Source organism: Harpia harpyja, chromosome Z (assembly GCF_026419915.1).
Source record: "Harpia harpyja isolate bHarHar1 chromosome Z, bHarHar1 primary haplotype, whole genome shotgun sequence".
NCBI classification, from domain to species: Eukaryota; Metazoa; Chordata; class Aves; order Accipitriformes; family Accipitridae; genus Harpia; species Harpia harpyja.
The window spans coordinates 4,026,545-4,051,182 of NC_068969.1; the positions used below are offsets into that span (position 1 = coordinate 4,026,545).

Sequence of the window (24,638 nt, forward strand, 5' to 3'; positions counted from 1 at the left end):
TGCTTAATAGACTGTATCTGGGAATGCAATATTGCCCTAAGAGTTAAGCCAAAAAACCAACAACAAAAAAACCCACAAAACCCAAACAATTTTTCCTATATTAATTAAACCTACTGCAGAGAAGATCATGCTAATAATGGACAACTTTTGCATGAACTGGGCTGCTTTTACCCACTGTAAAATAACAGTCAAAGAGAAAAAAAACTGGTGCAGTGTAAAAGTTGCCATTCCATTTCCTGTTAAATATCTCCTAATTCAGCATGAGCTGTATAATAAGACTGTAGCCTTTGATAAACTGAATGAATGTATTAATTAATTTTGCCTGCCAGCTCACCTTACTTACACATACTGACTCAATATTAAATAGAATGTCAGGTGCTCACCTCTGAAAAGACATGGACGTGCTTATTAATTAGCTTTGCTTGCCAACTCCCTTTAATGAGTTGTTGGACTACTGAATAAACCAGTGTTTGGCTTTTCAGCGAGGTTACTTTGTACTGAGCCTAACACTTCTTTGCTAGACTATTATCTAGTCTCTACGCTTGCCAACACATGCTATAAATGCTCGTGCAGTTCATACTGAACCAAAATGTGTTTGAATCCTTAGATAACCAACATACCAGAGGGTGCTACTGTACTTTCACTTCCTAACACTTTCTTCTCTGGTTTCCCAGTCTTTATAACACTTCCAATGTACTACAGACTGTGGTATTTTTAAACACATTTGGCTATTTTAAAGCTATTATTTTTTCCTTTCATTCTATGTTTATAAATTTTTGAGGGTTACATACAATTAGTCTTTTATGATGTTGGACACTGAATGGGAAAGTAAGACCATTGATGTTCAGGCAGAAACAAAGTTCTCACTATAAACTTTGATTTGTAAAGAACTCCTATGAGTATGTCTCTGTTGACTAGTAGAAACACTATCTGGCTTACTTTGCTTTACACATAGAACTCAATACTATCAATGAAGATTCTATAAATTGCTATTCCAGAGTTCCTCCTAGTGATCAAAACCAAAATTATCTTGAGCACTTTTCAATAAGTATAATGAAGCCTTAAGTAGGAAACAGTTGACTTTAAACAAAGATATTTTAAGTAGAAGAGTATCTGCTCATATCATTCTACCTTATCACCTTCAACCTTTTCCTATCAAAACCAACCATGATATTAAAGTCTTTTCACAACTGATTTTTGTTTTTTTTAATAATTACATATTGATTTCTTAGAGTATCTAGATTCTTAGAGTAGATTAAGGAGTCACAGCACCAAAATCTATTCATTTCAACAAACTTTATCAGCTAAAAAGACTTTATCATAAACACTAAATGTTAAATTAATATCTTTGCTAGAAGAAAGTATTTAAATTTCTTGTGATATGCCCCAAACTCAAATTTTAAATTACCTTGCTTAAAGGAGAAAGTAGAAATTTCATCACTGACTTGAATAAAATAAGGGTTAAGTCAGGAGACAGAACTTAACAAAAAACAATTCTGAAAATTGTATGTCTGAAAATATGAACATAAGTAGCCAGTCCTTCCCATCATTTAAAATATTGAACTTCAGCCTGTAAGTTTTACATTGAATTATGTTACACAGTAAGAAGTGGCAGAAGTTTTCAAAATTCATTTTTTGCAAAAATATTTTTCTCAAAAGCCTTTCCAGCAAAGAACAACTTTGTTTTTTCAAAGATTGAGAAATGAAAACTGATATAATATTAAATGGTATGAAAATCACTGTATAATTTAGGTTTGTTTTTTTTAAAAAGCCACAAGCCAAGTTTGAAGATAAATGCTGGTCTTAAAATAGTTTCAACTGGGAACTTGTGCATACATTTACAGAAGACCATCTAGTCATTCATTTGATAAACCTAGCTCAGTTGCATCAACTGTATTTAATATCTCAAGTATACTTATTCAGAGTCATGCTGAAGTATTGGCCTGTAACAGTCAACATTAAATCTGCTGCCAAGATTTAAAACTCAATGCAGTCATAATCAACCAGTTGTACAAGCAATATTAAATTGATCACCACCATTCTGTAGAGCAACCTAAGTAGATAAAGAAGATACAGTTCTGTCAAAAGGCCCAAGTTCAAAGAGGACAAATAGGACCAAGCAGATAAGACATAGTTCTGCCAAGAGGCCCAAGTTCAAAGAGGACAAATGCCCAACACGACCTGATCAATACCAGAAAGTACACAGTCTTCTCAAAAGACTTTGGCTTGAAGAGGTATCTCTGTTAATAAAAGAGGAACTGCCTGAGGCCACAAGGATGATTTCACAACCAATTCAAAAGTAGAGATCTTTGAGAAAGACCTCCAGGAAGCAGTAGAACAGAAAAAGAAAAAAAATACCAGATATAGAGCAAAAAGCAAATGAGCAATAAAGGAAATATGGATCAGGAAAAAACGGATCTAGTCAAAGGACGATGTAAGAAAGCGAAGAGATTTGAACAAAGAATGGTTTGGTATGAAAACATGCAGAAAACAACTTTGGTGTTAATTGTTTCAGATTGTCTATAAGTATAAATTCAAATACGGAAAAGTCCTCAAGTAGGAACAGTATACTGAATTTTAAATATGGAAAATACAGATATTCATAGCAGGCCATATATTTGCACAGCCATAAAAATCTTACATACTAAAGAATGCAAAAATGGTTTATAGCTCCTTCCTGTTCTCCATATCTCACTAGAGATTTCCCGGAATAAATGCTGCTACTTTCATGTAGCAAATGAATGGATATACTACTTTGCCTGCAAGCTTGAAGACATTGGGGGGGGGGGGGTGTTCAGAAAATCCATTTCCAATCAGTTTTAGTTTTTGTACATGAAGTTTAATGTTTTGCTTCATCTTGAAACAATCACGTTTGGATAACTAAATTGCTTAAATTTATCAGGGCAACATTTCTATCATCATTGACCACTCACACCAACATATGCAATTATTCAATACCGCAAGAAAACATAGATCATTTATAATACAAATAAACACCTTCTAGAGATTACATATATATAAGCAAATTTATTATGTTTGCTACTTATAATCTGCTAGAATGCTGTTTTCTCATGGCAGGTATGTTACACTGAAGACCCATCTCTCCTAACATGCATTGCATTCTCCTAACAGTTGAGAGCTCAGAAGCGAGGCTCTGTGACTGGCTTCCTCAGGCTCTGCTCTCCATGCCCTCTTCTGTCCCCAGAAGGCTTGCAGGTTCCTTCTCACAAAGATCCGACCCTCTTTCTGGAGTAAAACGAAGTAACTTTTCCAAAAGCTCCTGCACATACAAGAATTAATTTTTGAGATTTTTTTTTTTTTTAATCTGATTTCTACTACGGTAAAAGCAGTGAGATAATTTTAAAATATATACCTAACAAATGGGGAAAAAAACCCCTAACTAATGAATTAAATAATGTTATACTGCCACATTGGGAATCCTCCTTTTGGAGAGGGATTTTTCTGATATGAGACACAGCAACTCCAGCAAACGGAGCTTAAACCTGTTCCCCCAGCAGACAGGATGTACCAGTCAACGGTCACTTTGCCCGTATAACTACACATATGCTAGGGATTTTGCTCACATTGCAGCATCAGCAAGAAGCATAATTTTATTCTAGTCAGCCACCACCAGTCACTTGCTAATCCAACAAGGCTACCAAAACTTTCATGGATAGTCCCAGGCAGATAAGACATGCTATCAATTTTTAACAATAGAATGAACTTTTTCAAAATGTTTCGAAATAAAAACAGGCTTAAGTCTATTCCCCTCCATCCGCCTCCCAAATTCAAAAGAAGCTGGCAAAAATTTCTTCTTAAAGATATCATGGCAACCTCATGCACTTGAGTCTTTTAAGACATCTAGGAAGACTGAAGAAGTCTGCCAAATAAAATTCAGGACTTTTAAGCAACAATGCAAGTTAAACAGCTCAAAATAAAAGCAAGAGAGGAGGGTCTCACTAAATTGTGATGAAATAGTGACCCAATTGAACAAGAATTCTAGGGGATTCCAAACTGGGTCCCAGATTCAGGGCATTAATTTTAAATACCTCATTTAAAATTCAGTTTGCTGTCACTGCATGAACACGACTAGATAGAAAAAAATGACAAGCTTGCAAAAGCGCTGGGTTGATTCTCCAGGGAGGGATGCCAGCAGTCACCCTCGCACGGTAAACAGTGGCTGGAAGTGACTTGTAAGAGCACGGCTGGCATCGCCCCTGCAGGGACGTTTCACGTCCACAGAGCAAGGTGAGGTGTCCCTTGTAGCAGCTGCTGAGCACGGGAAGATTTATAGGACAGAAGAGCAGAACAGGAGAGGCGCAAAGATTTTTACATCCAGGAAATGGTATTGATTGCCGCTGCATAGCAAGAACCAATATATTTTTCTCTATAATTTTAAGCTGCTGCTGCAGCGATGTTAACGTCAGCATCAATACCTTTGGAAAAGTGGGGCAGCAGAAAGCACTGCCAGCATCTCATGGCAAAACACGCCACACTGATATCCTTGTTAAACAGGATTAACATCAGGAATTAAAAATAACATCTAGGTTTGGGGGAAAAAAAACCAAAAAACCAACACTGATTTCACCTTAAAAGTCTTTATATGTCGGTAATGCTGAAACAGTTATTGTTATAAGTTATTTTTAGATCATTTCAAACTCTCCAGATCTTTTACCATACACACTCTTCAGGGCTGAAGGCAAAAAATCTCTATTTGTTCCAAGACATTTATTTAACATTCAATACAAATGTTAATACAGGCTTACTCTCAGCTTTTATACAGTATTTTGGAGCAGTCGTGCACATGCATGTTAACGAACTGGGTGTATTCTTTGTCCTCTAAGAGGTCACTTTAAAACAGCCAATAAGACAATTTGAGCTTAATGACTTCTGCCATCTGATATTTCATATTTAAGCAAATTACTTCAGCTACGCTATAGCATTAAACAAAAACAAACTATCACGAGCAACTCATTGAAGAAAACAGCTGATCTTTGCACAGCCAATACATTTACTCAGCTAAAACTGTTTTCATTTCTCTGGTAATACAACATACTATTCATATCCATCTTACAATCCAGTGTGCATGACAGGTTTGGACGACAGTTCACTTCTGTAGTTTCAGGTTATGGTTTTTACTTTGTGGGTTGGAGCAGATTAGCTTTCATGTTTATAAGCAGGCAAAGTAGCAGGAGGGGTAATACAATCACAGCGACTTCCTTGGGAACAAAACCAATGACATTTATGCCTTTTTCCTTAGCTATGTTGTAAATTTTTAAACTTTATTTGTAGAGTCCTTCAGCACCTATAGTTTTGAAGTATCAGTGACGGACAAGGCCAGCACCAGAAATAAGCAAATTTAACTTCCTAGGGCCAGCTACAGCACTTGCGTAACAGCCTCACGTAGCACCGTATTGCTCCTGTTTGATGCGCGCATAATACTGGTAATCACCAATAATTTACTTTCATGGTTTCCTTCAGCGTATTATTTCTTAAGCCTGAAAGCAATTGTTCTGAACGCTTAACTAAGCACCCTGTTCTGCAGTTTGTTTCACGTCTACTCGACGTACATTAATGAACCAAGAGCCAAGGTCAGCTCTGTCAGACTGCCCTTGCACCTGCTGAACGCAACTGCACAAACTCAGTGACTTGAGAAAACAATAGAACAAAGGAAAAGCCCAAGGCCCAGGGACCTCACTGTCATCACGAGATGTGTACAAAGTCAGCAGGTAGGCACACCTTAACTCTTGAATACTTTTACAAATTTACACTATTCTTTTGTAGGAAACATGGGTGCTTTTAAAGTTTTTTGAGTTTTTTTCTTTAAGCAAAAACTAGACAATTTGCATAGTGATAGGTTCTGATTTGGCCAGCCTCTCACTGTTGTTTTACCCTTTTAATCAATTATCACTCACCAACAGGAGTGATTTTCACCAAGACAGACATCTTTATGTACTTCAAGTTTTCCATGGGCTAAAAGTCAACTGCGAGACTACAGTTCAAGAAAAGGCATATATTTTGGCTGCAGTACCACAAGACTACGAATGTCAAGCTGGATGACCTCTGCTATCCACGCAAAACCATGCAACAGTCATGACCCTACTGGCAAAGTAGAACGATGAGGTAATGCAACAATTCTCTACTACTTCAGGTTTTTTTTTAATGAGTGCAAAAACACTTCAGGGTGTAATTAAAAAAAACCAACCCAAACACAAACAAACAAAACAAACCAACCAGTGGCTCAGAAAGCAATCATCATTCCTTTAAAATTCAGACCCTGTGCCAGGGAATGGGTGGGGGCCAACACATAGCTGAAGTGAGGCAAGCACAAGGAAGCTCATGGTGCTCCAATGTGCCACTCAAACTTCCAAACTAAGGTAATGACTTGAAACTGCTAGAAAAATTGTGAAGAAAGTACAAGTAGATTTGTTGGATTGTTTAAGCAAAGAATTAACTGCGGTGCCTAGAATAATGCTTATGCTAAGTGCTAAGATTATAACTTAATAGTTGTACTGTAATTTTAGAGCATTACCATGTATTTCTCTTCCTGCATTAATGCTGACATGATCCTCAACTCAGTACTCAGCCTATAGCATCTGCGGCGCTGTGCCCTCATTTATGAAGTCAAAGTGAAATTCTGCTGCAATTAATAGGATACTTATTGAATGCATTAAGAAAATTCTCCTCTCATTCTTTTGTAACTACTTCAAGGGCAAGCTCTCCTTTTCAAGCACACCTGTAAAGAAGTGGGCTATTCCCTATTTTCCCTCATCTCCAATGCTGATCAGAAAAAAGAATCATAACAGCTTTTGAACTACTCTATAAATTTGGTCGATTTTCCTTCCTACTACTTATTTTTTCAGTCTTTTTGTAACTTAGAGGACTATACCTAAACTGCCCTCATACTGAAAAAGACGGTTCCTCTGTGGGAAGTGGTGGGGAGGAGAGATTGACACAAAATGCAAAAGGAATAATCAAAGGAGTAGCACAGCCCGTCCAAGCTCAGGTTTTCAAGTCTTTTAACAGAACTGACTCAGCTCACAATCCACACAGGAAAAGAGTATCTGCAGTCCCTAAAGAATTTCATTTGAAAGCAAAGAGGAAACAAGGGCTAGTAAATGCTATTGTTACAGAAATAGCAGCTACATACACCCAGCTATTTCTATTATACAACAGAAATACTCCGCATTTAATATAATCCATGGTTGCATTGCCAAGTTCTGGACTGGCAATAAGGACAGGACATTAAAATCCATTGTTTTACCAGCTCCGAGGCAAGGACAAGGAATGAGATTCCTAATGAGCATTCAGAAAGGAATTTTTTTTCTTTAAAAGTTCAAAAGAAAGTTACTATACCATGCAGCAAGCTATGCCAGACTATGTCACCTATTATCAGTGAAAATAGGTTCTTTATGTCAGAAGCAGTCATCATTTTTTCAAGATGTGTGGGGAAGCCTTCTTTGTCCTTACACCTTTTGGGATGTGCAACTGCAAGCATATTTTCTAGAACACCTAGATAGATATGGAAAAAAAATTACTGGAGATAGGGTAGAAATAATTTCTAGAGATACTTAGAAGGCAAGTCAGAAACTACGAATGCATCACATTACAGGAAATCAGTATTGAGGAAATGCAGTTATGTTTGTCTTGGAAGCACATTGAGTTGACTGCCTAAAATACATCTTTGGCTTTATTTTCTGCTCACCTCACCTTTATAAACAACAGGCATGTCAAACATCATCAATATTTGACTTCTTGGAAAACAGACGGAAAGAGTAAATTTGATCAGTCTAGATTTGAAGGGTAAGTAGCAATTGCAAAAGAGGACAGGAGGCCGGAAATCATTACTGCATCTGACACTGTGCTTATCCCAAGCCTGTTCATATTAGCTATCATCAAAAGAAAAATGTCTAATCATTCAGTCATGCTAATTCCACTTGCAAGACTACTAAACTTACACTTGCATATTGAAAGCCATTGCCCCATTTTATCCAAAAACCTTTTACTCTTTCAAAACATAACATAATCCTCTTTCGTGAAAAAATATAAATGCAATGCTGAATAAAAAAACATTTCAAAATTTCAATTATCGCGAGGAACAGGATTGTCATCATCTCTCCAATCCACAGATGATCCTTGCAAAGACTTTAGTAGCAAAGTTTTCCAATTGCCACGGCTCAGCTGGAAGCAGCATCGCTGCTAGCAGCGACACTTGGCAAAAAGTTTGGGAATGCCTAATACAGGTGCAGGTAATTGGTTTATCTTTAAATTTTAAGGTGGCATTGTAAAGGGATTACTTTTTGCACCCCTGTAAGCATCAGCTGAGACAACTGATTAAGAGCTGTGCTCTTATGTTCCCTCTAGCAGGGCCAATCACAAAAGGATAAAACCAGTGCATGTCAAAGGTTTGCTTTCACAGGACACTGACAAAATAAGGCAGAAACCCCTTTCACTCTCTCTGATATACTGCAAAGACAAAGCTTAATTTCATCAAGGGCAAACTGGCTACATCGATTGGATTATTCATTTGGTATAATGGACCTTGCTTTCTTCCTGCAGCTTTCTCCAAACAAGAACAAAATTAAGATAAATCAGCTCTCACTCAAGGCTGACACACTATATACATTTATGGATTTCTAACCCTGCAATACAATAGAAGCGAGGTAATCATTACACGATTTTTTTTTTTCTCTGCAGTACTGTTAGTCTTACATAGGCTCCGCAGAAAATAGGCATGCTTTGTAAAGGAAAGGCTGCTGCATAGCTCAGCAGCAGCTCCACGCTTCTCTCCTCCCTTCCGGCCTTTCTTTCCCATTACTGCTTTTCCTTTCCCAGCACAGAAGCCACCACTTTGATACACGTGCAAGAAAGCGCACACAAGAGAATACCTTTTTGATCCTCCAAGCAAAGGACTAATTGCCTTTTGCTGAGGGAGCACCACTAACGTAATCCTACTTTGCGATTTCAACAACTGACGTAACTGCCAGAGTTTATGAAATGTAAAAATTACTTCCCCCATCGTTATGTACACTGTTGCTATTACGTTAAAGATCTGGCCTCATCTTTTTTCACACAATAAACGAGCTGGTTATGCCAACAAACTCAAACCACTATTTCTACGAATGGGATTACACATTTATCAACTGCACCATATAATGGCAACACTTTCCATCACTTATTATTTTGCAAAAAGGGAATGACATACTGTATTGCATCATTGTATTTAGATCAAGGAGAAATCTGTGGCACAATACATTATGGCAAATGTTGACCTACAATAACCTCTTTACAGAGAGGGAAAGAATTACTTAAAGTTGCTGGGCCAGACTTTCTTTTGACTTAGAACACATTGTAGTTGTAATTGAGCTAATTACAATGAACAAACATCAGACCTGTGCAGAACAGGTGCAAAATCTCACACCCATTTATTATTCTGTTCATCTAAATCTGAGGTGCAACAGCAGAATGTATGTTTGTAGTCAGTAATATTGCCCGCATGTATTTAATGTACAGTCTTAAAGGGAAGGGGTATTCGGTTTGCATGAAAATAGCCTCCTTTCTAAAAGTGTTGCACCTGCTGAAGTAAGATCATCACTGAAAGGAAGATGACCTCCTGGGTAATCACATAAATAAATCAGCACTGGCTTCAGAAAATCTCTGATGCTACCTAATACAACAGGCAGAAGACATTCACTTGCTTTAAAGTAAGGTTAGCGACGGAAGAAAGCAATGCCAGTTACACACAGAGAAGCTTTTTGCAAACCATTTAGGATTCTCAAAGGAACAGGTGATCTAGCTTATGTTTATTTTAAAAGCTTCATGGGGAAAATGCATCATGCAATATTTCTCTAGCTTTCTACAAGTAAATGAACAAAGCCAAAGTAAATCAGCAAGTAGCACGATGTGCCAAAATCCAGAAACAAAATGAGCAATGAAATTGTACTTATCACCTAGAAAAATCTAAGCCATTCATTTGAGATGCTTATGTTTGGGTAACCTTTGGGAGAATGTTTGCTGTTCCATTACACAAACAATGGAAATATTAGATAAGGAAAATAACTGCAGTTGCCAAGAAAGCTCCGTGCGCTACCCCCAAATCATTAAACGTGTAGATACTATTTTATGGATATATAACATACTGCATACAGCAGGAATGGCAAATGTACAGAACTGTTTCATCCAAACCCTGAGTTTGCACGGGTCCCAGGAGTGCGGTGCAGAGATCCCTAGACCAGCACATCTGCATGGCACTGTGCTGATACACCCGGCGAAAAACTGAAACGTAAGAGCCAACGTCAACTGCGCTAACGCCAAGTATTACAGCTTTAACAGGCATGTTATATAGGACTTTGAGACAGTACTGTATGCCAAAGCAAATCTCCTTGCCTCACATGAGTTATTAACGCACAACCGTCTTGCCTAGATTTTTTCCATCTGTTCGCAATCTTGAAAGACCTACTATGACAATGGTGTTTAATGCAAACTTGGGTCGGACCCAGCATTTCCCCACAGAACAGAGCAGCAAAGAGCCAGACAAATAATAATCGCTTCGGCGCTTTTCTCCGCAGCGAGCGAGCAGGAGCCAGAGGAGCCCCCGGGTGCAGGCAGGGAAGGTGCCGAAGGGGAGGCCCCCACGCGCACACGCTGCGCGTCCCTTCCCCTGCTTCCCACCCGTCCTGGGGGGGCAGGCACCGTTCTGGCTCTCCTAGGCATGCCCCCAAAGGTAAAGGCGGCACAAATCCATCCGTCGTACCTGTCAGGGGTTCGGCAACTGCCACAGTAACTTCAAAATGAAGTAGGGTCAGAACCCGCCTGCCTTCCTAGCTAAGCAGCCTCTGACTGAAACAGCCAGTAACTTTGCTAAGCACAGCTTGCCGGGGAGCGGGCAGGGGCATTCGGGGGGGTTGTGGGCACCTGAAGAGGCCAGCAAAGGCAGCAAGTGTTTATTGAAGTGACTACGGAAATATGTCAAGTTATCACAACTTCTTACCAGTTCAACCATGCTTCACGCTGCATGAATAACTAGGTGAAATAGGAGTTTAAAGTTTGTGAGTGGGTTTTTTCCCATGCAAGGTAGGAAAAAAGCGTTGCAAAATGCAACCCTTAGAGGCCTTCGCCGTGCCAATACTGAAGGCTTCTTTCATGGGGAAGGCTGTTTTCATTGTTTAAACCAAGCCTTCCATGTGGAGAGAACATGTACAAATAAGGACTAGATGTGTGCTCGGAGTTTGGCTTCTGGCCTGGGTGTGTTGGCAAATTGGCCTGAACTACAAGTCATGTTTTGACACCAGAAATAAGGACGAGGAATTAGACGGCATAGCGCTCTGGAGAGAGGATGAGCGGGTCTTCTCTTACAGTGCTTTTAGGATGCTGCTTTGAAGATTTCCAAAGTACTTCAGCTGAGCCTCACAACCAAATTCTTAAAATCTACTTTAGGAGAGCTGGCAGCATAGCTCGTACAAAAATCATTTCATGAGTAGAATAGTATTCATCCTAACCTTGCATTTAAAATAAGTTAAGAAAATCTTGAACTTACACATAGTGTTTGATGGTTTATGCACGATTAAGTGTATTCTTTTAACAACAGCTAAAATGATGCTGTTACCAATTTCCTTACTTTCATAATCCATTTTTGACAGTGTGGTTTTATAGATTTCAATCTCTGGCAATCCATTATTTTATATTTCTGTTTTAAACTTAGATTTGTCTCAGTCAATCATCTTTCATTCCTTTCTCAATTTGTTTCTAAATTCTTTACATATCTGTAGCTAAGTTAACGTATAACAACACAGTGGTGCACCTAACTGAAATTCAGTATGTACTAGCAAGTTTAGCTTCAAAACAGAATAATAACTTATTAAAGGTGTATTTTTATAGAAGCAAGCTTGAGGAACCAAAACTAGCGAGTACTAAAAGCAACCGCTTAATTTTGTTGTATTCCGTATTTCTTCGTCTTTTACCTTGCAGTTAAAATTGTAAAAGGCTTTTTAGATTGGAATAATGAAAAATAAATACACCTACACAGTTGGCTTAATTGATACTCAGTCCATATCTCCCATATAACAAACTTGCATTTGGAAAGAGAGTCACTCATATCTTGTATCTAACCTAACTAAGGGCAGTTATGATGATTAAAAAGTCAAGTTCTACACTAGAAAGATTATCATTTAACTGCTAATTGATACTTTCCCTTGCCATGAAGCCTTTTTACAGTATCCTAAGAGAGCTACAGCTAAAAAAACCCAAACCTTGCATTTTCCATATTAAAAGTAGGTTCCACCGGCTCACATAACAAGATCACATCTGAAATGTTCTCACACTCCACCAGACTGTTTCTAGAAATTTAGCCTATTGGGCGTCCGCTAAACACCAACAGAAAAAACTTCTCCTATAGTGCTGTAACGTTATCACCAACGTGTAACATCTTTTGGAGCTGATGCTTCAGGCCTGATCACACAGACATCACCACGGGACAAGTTTTTTTCTTTATATAAAAATGAAAGAAGCATCACTATACACAGCTTCACTTTTCAGGCACACTGGAAATGACTGCATCCAAGTATTTTAAGCAAGAAATCATGGAAGTTAATTCACTAACATATTCTTACAAGGAATGAATGTTTTTGTAACACGAAGGGAATGTAGATGAAAAACTTACTGTAAATCGGTGCATACTACATAAAATTATGGGTAAAATACAGTTAAGCACTGGGAAGAGTGGATTCCAATCTCATTTGGTATTCATCCAACTAACTCATCACATTTTACCAGCTGTCCTTCATAAGGTATCACTAATGCTCGAGTGAGCCTCAGAGACTCGGATTGCATGGAAAATTATACAACTGTCATCACAGCTCTGCCCAATGGGGGATTCAGTGTTGTTTTGCAAAACGACAGCAAGCTAGATCCTGCTTATTTTCTGTATTACTAGAATAATGAAAGTGAAACTAATCTGAATAAAAATATTTTTAAAGAAAATTCAAGGAGACACTTATTTGTATTTTTTCATATAAAGTATTTCCACAGATTTTGGGGGGGTTCTTTTTATGAACGCTTAAATGGTAGCTTTTCATTATAATATAATCACTTTAATGCAGGAAATCCCTCAGGCATAACTGAGAGCTGGGATCCACACTGCATCTATAGCTAGAAAAGCAATCAAAGAAAATTTAAAGAAGACACTGAAGCCTTGTAATCCATAATAATATCATGAATTCATTCAGCATGCAAATAGTATTCTACTCAACATTCAGCAGAATTTTAAAGCTCCACACTGAATTAATACATGAGTTCAGAAAGCACTAGTAAGTGTATCTTCACAACAGCATAAATAACATTTGAGTTATGCATGAAGCATCGTACCTTGAGAATTTCAAGGCCTTTAAAACAGAGCTTCAAAAAGGCACTTATACTAAAAGTGATTGATTCTACCAGTCCATAGGTGGTACATCAAATATTAACATGGGAAATGAATTGCTGAGTAAACTCTAAGCTAACTGCTACTTCTTATTTTCTAAATAGTGAGGAAGACAGTAAATTCAGGTTACACCACATTTTACCAAATTATAAAGTGCCTGCTTCCAGGATACATTTTTTATCTCTGTTCCAATAACTACTTAAGCCATACCCCACAAAATGAGAGACTTTCTGAAAACAAGTTCTGAAAGAGCTACGAGCCTAGGAAGAACCAAATTCTACAGTCAAGTCCTTTTTGCTGTTTCATTCATATTCACCCAGGACTCTTGCTCAGCAAGAGTTTATTTGGTTTATTGAAAGTTGTAGTGCCCTTCAGTAACGCTTATTCTGTTATTCCTCATAAAATGGTGTAAAATGTGCAGCACTCCAAACGACAAAAAATAGTGGGAGTTCAGTTAACTGTGCTTCACCAAAAAAGATGCTGGTTGGAAAAGTGCTTTTCAGGCATGGTGGCAAATTATGGGATTTCATAAAGATATTTCATGGGGAGTCCACAGTTTGCTGCATATACCAAAAGATAAAACTCTATGGGAGCCTCCACTATGTATGTCAATAATTTATTCGTAAATCTTGTCTACTTGATGTTAAAATTCCATTTCCATATAAGAAACTATGATGTTTCATTCCTCTAAGAATAGTCATATCTTCAAGAATATCCTCTTCACTGTATTTTAAGTTTCTTCTCTGCGCTTGGATACAAGAAAAGTAATGGCTAGGGACTTGTATCTAAACATATTCTTATATCTGAGATATGCCTTTAAAGTTCTTCTATTGAATTCTTACAGATACTTTCTCTCAAATGAAAATTTCTGAGTTTGACATGACATATTTCAGAGAGATTCCATCCTAAAAGGATTTTTCCAAGTAAAACAATTAAAAATAAGATGAAAACTTAGTGTGACTGGGAATACCTATTATGTGACCTAATTTAAAATTAAAACCCAGCAGAGTCTTCGTGATTCCAAGGCTATGCTGATTGCCATTTGAAGCTGGAAATGTTTTTCCCTAATGCACAAGTGATGAAGTGCACGTAAGGCCTAGAGGAAAGTTACCTTATCTGAAGTATCAGATATAGATTACTGCTGGAGTCAGCATGCCACACTAGTTGGATCCATACACTCTGTTCCGATATGAGGAATTAAGTTTCCCTGATGTCACAAATTGAACAGATAATGCAATTAACATTTCCTTTGAAGTTCACATTGACCAGGTAACTGCCAGAATGAGTTGGCAAAACTTTACTAAAGTCACTGAAGTGATCTTGGCTCACACAGACTGAGACTTCAGCTTTGACAGTCTATAAACCGCTGAATCCCTAGTGGGATATTTATAAATCAATGTTTATTCTGTCATGTAAATATAAAGATCCTGCACTTCTGTCTGGAATTCCCCAGATGTGTCAGGGATCTGTCAGAATCGCTCCATATTCTCTGCAGAGTTGATTCTCTCATGTGCACCAGCTATTAGGCCACCCTCTGAAAGACTGACGGACATCTGGAAATCCCACACGAGTGGCAGGGTCTCATTTTCCTACCTCAGCGCTCCTACTGGGAGCAATCTCCGGGTAGGAAAAGAGGTCCTGTCTGAAGGATCAGATCTTTGGGCAAGACTAGAAAATAGGACAGATCTGCTATAAAATGTTCCATTTGCCACTAGTTACTCTAGAATACAAGAGTGCACATGAATGCTGAAGCACTATCGGAGTTGGCTGCTCATTTTAATACAGAATTAGCTTAATAGTCCTTTGCTGAAAGGGTACCGTTCACAGTTCTATAGTTTATAATGCTTAAACAATACGAAGACTGTATATGATCAAGTGTAGAACCATGAAGAATTTACTTGAAGACTAGGCATTGATAGCTGCTCCTTTGGGACTCTTCAACTAGTGTAATTTATAATGTCACACTATGTGATGCTACAATTGACACGTTTATGATTACACCAATAATTCAAGACTTTCAAGCATTTAAACAGAAGAGGTAACTAAATGATTAATTTAAAAAAGGAGAGGATGAAATAAAGCCAAGACTTCTATCTTCTTGAAAAAGAAAATAACTTAAAATGAACATCTTGGCTGCTTTACAAGACAAGATAAAAACTATAGACTCAAAGACTTTATAATTTCCAAAAGTGTTAATATTCCTTGGAGATGAAAATACGGTGATGAAAACAGAATTCTTAGAATTAAAGAGAATTTTACTTGAGCTAAAAGAGAAAGAATTGGTGAAAAGGAAAATTGCATGAGGAGAGGGAAACATCCCACTATTGTCAACATTCTATGGGGAGATATTTGGGATGAGTGTTGAAAACCAGACTACTGTCTGATGATCAAGTAGAGAACTCCAAAAACACTTAGAAGAATAGGTATTGAAAAGTGATGATGCGTATTATTAAACATAGGAAAGTAAGGAGTTTAATTATACATACAAAAGAAATCCAACTAATAAAAACATTGACACAGTCATATATTAATAACTTAAGCAAAGCTATGTATGGTAATACAGTAAGTCAAGATTAGTAACCACAAAATATGTATATATTACATATTGATCTACAAAGTAACATAATGTGTATCTCAAAAGGTCATTTCATGTTCTCAAGAGGTCCAAACACATAGAAATTCTTCTGAAGTAACTAGTCTGCACCTTCTTTGCCCCAATATACATGTTAAAGCCTCTTTATAATGCCATAATACAGGTGCTGATTTTTTTGTCTGCCTTTTAAGGAAGAATTAATGCATTTAGCTGTTTGAATAAACAGCACTTCTTTTATTCTCATGCTAGCTGCAGCTATAGCTAGACTGGTTTTATCTTCTTTCTCTGAAGACTCCTCTTCTGTTTTATTATTGTTGGGAATAATGGCAGCGCCATGAGAATTGTGTTCAGGTTTGAAACAAAACCTCTTTCTTTCACTATCTGGAGAGCACTCATGCAAAGTCCCCTGATTGAACTGAAGCGAAATATGCTTACCTTCTGTTGGTGATGTCTTCAGATGTCTGCAGAGCCCCTCTGTTTCCCCATATGTCTCTTTAATTTTTACTACTGCTTCTGTTCCTCGAAGTTCCATGAGGGAGCGCAGTTCTTGCAGTGTGCACCCAAACTCTCCTGCATGGTTGGCCTCATTTCTTTGGTTCTTGGAATAAAAATCGCTATTTGTCATGTCACCCATTGTTGCTGATTATATTGCTCCACTCGTTATAGTTGATACAATCTTAAAACTGTTTAAAAATTGCAGGAAAGGAATCTTGAATTCCAAACTAAGAAATTAAAAAGAATCCAGTGTGTGTCTGGTGAGCGATGTGGAGGATGCCTCTGGTGTGCAAGGTGTCCCTGACTGACTAGTGGTCCGCAGAACGGCTGCTTTCAAGGCTGCAGACCAGCTGTGCTCCATTCACCATTTCCCATTATGCTGCACCCAAGCCGTAGAATCTACATGGTCATTTCTTCCTCTGGACCTTTGGGAACGAACAGAAAGGACTCATTACAAGAGTGAGCAATAACGCTTTACGAAGGTGATTTCAAATTTATTCTATCATTGCAGTTTGACTTGTCATTTAAGAAAAGCTAGGCAGAAAAACCGTAGAGGTGTCCTGTAAAATGCTGCAGGTAGTCAGAGCTAGCATCGACAACAAGGATAACACTAGCTCTGTCTTAGATAAAGCTCTCTACAGCTAAAGCACCAACAGCAGTGTTGCTTACTTTAATCAAGTCCCAAGAGCACCTGCTAAATGAGATGGCTCATGAATATTAATAAGTAAGCGATTAGTCCAGCATGCTAGATGCACCTCCAGTATATGCTCTGGTTCATACAGCCACATCAATCTTTCATCTGACAAGAACAAAGACCCTCTCATAAAGGCTACAAGGTAACAAAAATTAGTTAAACGCTACTAGTTTTCACAATGGGTTAAAGCAAAACTGTTTTTCAACGCAAGGACAGTAAAACTGGTGGAAAAACTAGAGCCACCGTTACAAATTCAGAATACATTTAAATACACTACATCTTGCAGCCCTGCCTTCTGTGGAAGGAAGCATACCCCAGAAAAGAGAGAAAACGCTTCAGTGTCTTGGTTTGAACAGCCAGAGCTATGTCTCATACAAGGCAGCTGTTGGGTTGCTTTCCTTCAGCGCTGCCCGTGAGCCCCCTCACCCACAGCTTCACCTTGACAGCTACAAACGTGCGAGCACGGAGCCAACGCACACAAGTACAGATGCACGCAGGGTGGGGTTGGCTTTTTTCTTTTTTTATCTCCCCCCCCTCCCTGTGCAGTGTTGAACAAGTCACATTTGGACCATCTGGGAGACAGTTGATTACTTGCTAAAACCAGCCTTTAAAACCTGTTTCCCCTTCCCATATTCTAATGAAGTTGGTTTAAATACTGCTGAAACCAGCAATTATATTTGGCACAGAGAGTTTTAACAGAGATTAAAGGTTTCTTTTTGGCCTCAAGCGGGTTAGTGCGAGCACACTGTCTAATCTATAGGTCTCAGAATAGTTTTCTCATAATAAAAAAGATCTTTAAAAGAGCACACCATCGGCGTAATGACTGACAAACCTGCCATAGTCAAAGTGCATATTCCAAACTTTCTACGTACAGTCATACACAGTGGAAACAAGTCCACACATAAAGGGCTTGAAACACTTTGGGATCCTCTTTAAGTCCCAATTTTATATTTGTGCAACAATCTCCCATCCACATATAGTTAACATAACATGTAGGCTTGGTATTTCCACTGATCTATACTGCATTGCTATTGCTCTGCATGCAGGAAAGATCAGGCCCACTGTATGCATTCTTTGCTCTGCCCACAGTGACATTACCTGCTTTGGAGCTGTCTAATATACCTTGATCAATTAGACAAACTGAACCTCTACCAGCCCTCTCATTTACAGATAAAAAAAGTCAACATTCCTTCTATTTCTGTGGAGGGGAAAAAAAAAAAAAAAAAAAAAAAAAAAAAGGAACTACCAAAGTTTCACTACAATATTACAGAATGCAATTAAAATAGCAGCCAACTGCTATGTGCTTCTTCTACCCATCCTATTTATTGACACATATTCTAGTGCTAAGAACTTCTACCAACCTTGGTTTCACATATTCACATATTGCTTTTCAAGCTCATGAGAAGAGCAGAATTTCAGCACAAAAATGCTGCTTACAGTGAGCAATAAAGAGAAACTGGAAGTAGTAATTAAAAAGGGCCTTTATTTGCCAAGCAATAGCCAAGGAGGAGATATTCTGCTCTGTCAACAACACTCAACTTTCCATGCTTGCATGCTGGACAGTGTTCACAGTATCAGTTCATTTCTAGATAATTCCCTACGTATTGCATGCAGAAAAGACCTTACTCACTACTGCTTTATCTGTTTTTAAACAGGATGGATTAGTATTCTGAAGAGAAATAACATCAGCCTGTAGCATTATTTTGAAAAAATTGCAGGATAGAAATGTCACAGATGTCCAGTAAAACAGACTTCATCCCAAGAGGCATGGAATCACAACCTCCACTGATTATATGCCCCTCCTTTCCTAAAATCAGCATTTCAGACTCTTCCTGGTTTCATCTATGGTAAGTTGCTGCTGACAGTCACATCAAAAAGCAAACTCAGATTTGATCATGAAAAAAGAATACCCAGAAAAATGTTGTGAAAAAATGAGGCATCAATAATAATAATGAATAGCTAAAATGACAGACTGCTATTTACTTCCAGTGGGCAAAAAATAATCTATTCCTAAGATAAGTACACTTCAAGATCCTGAACGCTGTTTAAAACAGCCATGATATCCAAAACAAAAACCAACAAAAAAAAATATGCCATTCATCTAACACAGAATTTACAGGGCTTTTCTGGTCCTGTGAGCTTTTTAAACATTCCTCTAATAAAATAAAATTGTTCTTAAACTGTTCCATAACACCACAGCGCAAAGACAATTACTAGTATTTTCTGAGGAGAACCATCTACCGATTTCATTAGTGAAGCAAAGTGTACTAAACTCAGTGTCAAAGATGTTTCCTACATGATTTTTCTGTGGGATGCGTCCACCACTCTCAAAGCATCTCTTGACTCACTGTGCCATCGCTACACATTAATATATTTGCTTCTATTCTTAGAAATTCGTTGTCATTTGTCAGCCACAGCAAGACAGTGTTGTTGCTTTTTAGCATGTTTGAGTCATTTACCTGCTTAATTTTTAATTTCACTTCCAATTAAATATTAATCAATAAACAACAAATATGAAGTTTACACTTCCTTCAGTGCTTTAAAAACAAATCAGTCAGAGTTTGTGCTCCTCATGATTCACCTAATGTTATGACACCAGGGAAACACCATCTCACGTTTTTGAAAGGCAGATGGTAAAAAATAGAAGGCACAAAGCATGACTAACGTTATTCACCAATAATGCATCTCTCTAATCCCACGGAACAAGATATGCAGGCTTCATTCGATCCTTGAATCTCTTTTATGAAAAGTCCAGGAACCTTGCCAGGGTGCATACCAGGTTAGCATGACTGACACACGACCATCTCACCCTTCCTGAGCAGTTAATATTCCTTTAACAAAAGCTGAGAAATAGAAAACTTGAGACTGGCATACGGCAATATTCCCCCATCAGTGGGGCTACAAGCTTTGCATCTCCAAAATAGATCAAATTACTGGAAATTTAAAGTCTCCTCTACAAGAAATCCAAGTATTGCACTAGGTTTGGGTGAGGGGGAGTTGTTTTCTGTTTTTTGAGGGGGGAGATTATTTTACAAAACACACTCAAAACATTGGTATTTTCAAGATGCGGATATAGTATAGGTAAACTACCAAGGGATTCTGATTTTAAAAAAAGCAGGTGATACCTGTACATTTTCAAAATGAAGGAGTGACATTATTCAGGAACAATATCACTGAAAAACCCTCATCGATCCAATTCAGATCTACCTTGATCTACCATACAGCTGTTCTTTTGCCTCACAGGAGCTGCAGATCCAGACACTCTCTGAAGAGAAACAGGCACTTCTAAACTGAGACTTTTTCTAATATGCACGTCTAAATTAGGTGAACTGAATTTCATGCTCGGGGTGCCTGCTTCCACTGGTTGTAGGGCAAGTCTGCACAACTAGTTCACAAAAGATATCCAATGACATTTGAATCCCACTGCTACGGTCTAAGCTCCCTGGGGAATAACATTTCCAGCAGTCAAAGGGAACAAGACTGAGTCAACCACAAGTTTCAGCAGTAGAAGGTGCATTGCACTGAGGGTGGGAAATAGCCAGGGAGCTCAAGGACTTCTCCCCTTCTTTTCAGAGGAGCACTGAGTCCCCTCACGGCCTCCAGGCCAAAATTTCTCAACCTCTTTAACACAAGGTCTGCTCAATCTCTTTCAAGCCGAAGACCATCAGCTACGGTGTGCTTCAATGGTTTTAATTTATAGCCAAATGCCTCCCAGGCCACAAAGAGCCACCATCCCCAAATCCTGAGAGCACAGCTTTTGACATCATTCTAGCACACGATCATTTCCTCCTCCGTTATGCATATTGGTCTCACCGTTCCCTATGACAATTTATAGGGAAACCAGTCCTCCATAGACATGTTCAACAAAAGAGAAATAAAAAACTCCACTAACTGAAAAACTAAGTTCACACACAGTGTTACATTGTTCCTCCAGACAACAGCAGTAGCTTTTAATAAAGGTTATTTCCTTTTATTTATTCTTACCAATGCTTCTGAAATGAGCTTTAGAAATAAGAAATTTTGGTAAAAAAATTTTCTAAAGTGCAGTTTGAAAACAAAACTATGTTGTGGACAAAAAGACAAAATAGCAGCCCACCTAGATTCACTTCAGGTGGCAAAAGACTGCACACACTAGAAAACCTGAGTAAAATAGTATCCTTATTTTTCTCATTAACAAGTCAGAATATAAGTCTTCACCTTGGTCTGGGATTTTGTTTGTCAAAGATGTCATGGATTTTTGTTGTACAAAAGCACTACAAACTCAAATTATTTGTCGTTTGTTTTTTTTCCCCCCCCCAGAGTGGCTGTGTCTCGGGGAACAGGCTTCCATTCCTGTAGAGCCCAAGTCAAATATTTTTCATCTTCTAGCTGCTTAAAGGAAATGCATGCCAATTAAAACAGAAGAAATTTGGATGAGCTAACTGCAAACCTGCTGGGAAAACTATTCTTTGATTTCCCTAATCAGGAAAAGTCTCATCTTGGAAGCTTGTAAATATTTTCACAGTGTGTTAGAATGATTTCTAAGTAGATATCATCACCACGTATTCTGACATCTGATTTCATTTGGACTTCTGTTGGCAGAAAAATTAGTAGCAAGGTAACAAACCAGATATCATCAAACCAGAATCACAAGACTTACATTTCACAGTCATTAAAGGTCTGGACAAATAACGGATTCATGACGACTCCAAAAATTCAGGATATATTAATAATCTGACTCTCTAAACTGTTATCTAAGATTATGCTAACTCTGACCTCAAAATCTGATGATGAAGGAATTGCTTACATTACAGGAGGAAGGATGAAAAGGTAATCACTTCTTAGCAGGTTGGCAGAGGCACAGCCAGGGCAGAGAGATCAGCAAAGCCCAAGTACTATTCACTCATCATGCAACTGGGAAGAAGGCATACAGATCTGGTTCGCCCGGAATTAAACCAAGGGAATTAGCACTTCTCACCCTTCTATACGTAGCATTCCTGTGCCACTTGGATTATTATTTGGCTGTAGATATAATGCTAGCTGGTCCCTTGGGACCTATAGAGAACCCCCAAAATAAGGGGGGGAAAAGTGCTGGAAGTGTCACATTTTAGTGAGTAGTATGTATGTAATCAGATTTATCTGTATTCATTGCATTGGAGACACCATTCCTTGATAAAACAGGATTGGAAGCAGATTTAAGGGACTTCTCCCTTGAGTCTGAGCAAAATCATCCAACAGTGGTTTTTTGAGACTACAGTTCCTCAAAGTCTGATGTGAGGTGTGGGTAGGAACAGGTTGACAACATATTGCAGGGGATGAAAAACTCATGGCAGACCTTTGCAAGGTGAAACCAGTTGAGAAGGAAAACCATAACCTGCTCTGTAGACGTCTCCAGATGTGCAAAATAAATCAAGTGTGCCCCAGCTGTACTGCCTTTTACAGTTTCTTATTCTTTTCATGTCAAAGACAAAATGTCCATCCATTTGCGAATATAATCTTCATGGACCAGAATGATAAAGGGATTGTCTATCCAAGCAGCCAACGAAGCTAATCAAACGCACCCAAAGATGCTCAAACTCACACTCTCTTAAAACAAATACTGACTTTGAAGTTTAATTATCAGGAATGCACAAGATACAGAAGGAACAAAGGAAAAACACCATTTGAATATTAGCAGGTTGTCACCTTCACAAGTGTGAAATTTTTGTTTAATACCAGGAAGCTGAGAGTAGATAAAGAAAGAGAAACTGAACTTTGTAGCTAAGTGTTGTCTGAAAATATTCCTGACTTCATCACTACATTTCTTAATGAATTTCAAGTTGCATTACGTTAACTCATACATAATTCATGATGAGCACACAGGAATGATACATTTGTACATTCCAGTTACAAAAAATTAGAATTTCTTCTATGATGCTTCATTCAGTTGTTCTTAGACAGAAATATATTCCCCCTGATAATATGATGACATAGAGAGAATAAAGTTAAGGTATAATTTTAAAAATATTACAAAATGAAAAAGGGTTTTTTTTGAAAAAAAAAAAAAAATCAAAGGCAACTAGCTATTACAATCCCTGAAGTAACTATTGTTTCAGTCCTTTCAGTATGAATCCACGCCTCCAGTCAGCTTGGACTTCTTGGACCAGTTTTGTTATCAGATAGGATAAATAAAAATGATTCCATGCCTCCTGTAAGATACTGTTGATTAGTTGAAGGCAAAAAAGGCACTATCACAAAATAGATTTGTATTAAAGGGACACAAAATATCATTAATTTCAGTTATACAATGAGCTTATTTACTTAGGACTTCTACCAAACAGAATCAAACTCTTTCACAAATTCACTGAAAATTTTTTTCCATGCTGTACCAGTATACTGAGGGAAACTTAAAATAACAATTGAGAAATAAAACTACCTCCAGTGCCCTGTTACAGTGTACAGTTATTCAGTCTACAATTTGATACAAAGTCTGTTTTCCACCATTACTCATGTAAATGGTTACAGCAAAGCCAAATGAACTACTGACAGGAACAAAAATACTATTAAAGGAATCAATTCAGTCCCATTAAAGTCAATGAAACGACTGTATCAGTGACTTCTGGGGGATTGGATCAGGTCCTGCAGATGAAATCCTGCCTCCTCTGACGCCAGAATTTCACTCTTTATGAATGCTGTTAGTAGACAGCCTGCAATAGGAAACCAAATCATGTTTATTATTGCTCATCGCTGAGCACTTGTCTGAGTTATGAAATATTCCTGGCTTTGCTACGCAACACCATTAACGCGTGCTGACTTCAGGCCCTGCTGTGTGTGACCAGAGGGCTAACCAGCACTACGTGCTCCAACTGGTATAGAGCCCTACACTGCATTAGAGATGCTTACTCAAAAGTCATCTCCCACGCAGAGAGATTTTTCTAGTAAAGTCTGTCCTAGCCACAAGTTTTAAGAACCCGCTCTCATTTCTTGCTAGTACTAACATGAAATTTGTTTTGGTTTGCTTTCAGTGATAAAATGAAAGGTTATTTTTCATTAGCTATTTATTCTCCCAAGACTCTAATTCCACGTTGCAAAGCAGTTAATGGATTTCTTTTATTCATTACCTTCCTACACAACACATATTCCTACTCTTCAGGGTTGTACTTTTGGCACTAAACAAAGACCCATTCTACACCTATGTAACCTTTAGAAAATTCATGTTTTCATGTACAACTGCACTGATTTTATACAGAGACTAACACAGCACAGTTATTCCAAGGAAGGCCAACTTCCAAACTATGTTATCAATTTGATTGAAAACACAGCTGGAAGAAAGCTAAGGGTATTCAGGCTACAGATATTCAAATATCGTTAAATAAAGTAGATGTGAACAAAAATCTAAGTTAAATGCTCTCAAAGCAATAGCTGATCAGCTAAGGAACATATCCCAGCAGAGACCCAGGATTCAGCATCAGTTTATGATG

At 38.1% G+C, this 24,638-nt stretch overlaps 1 protein-coding gene across 20 annotated transcripts in view; it reads right to left on the reverse strand.

Moving 5' to 3' along the window:
* The window catches only part of ATP2B2 (ATPase plasma membrane Ca2+ transporting 2), a 442,871-nt gene that overhangs the window by 176,987 nt on the left and 241,246 nt on the right, over window positions 1–24,638 (reverse strand). For all 20 annotated transcript variants that reach the window (XR_008233449.1, XM_052776594.1, XM_052776599.1 and 17 more), the window contains one exon: window positions 16,446–16,930. Coding sequence is in view for 19 of the 20 variants with exons in the window: in XM_052776594.1 (XP_052632554.1) it covers window positions 16,446–16,644 (199 nt within the window). In the remaining variant the exon portion in view is untranslated. The remainder of the gene's footprint in view (window positions 1–16,445; window positions 16,931–24,638) is intronic.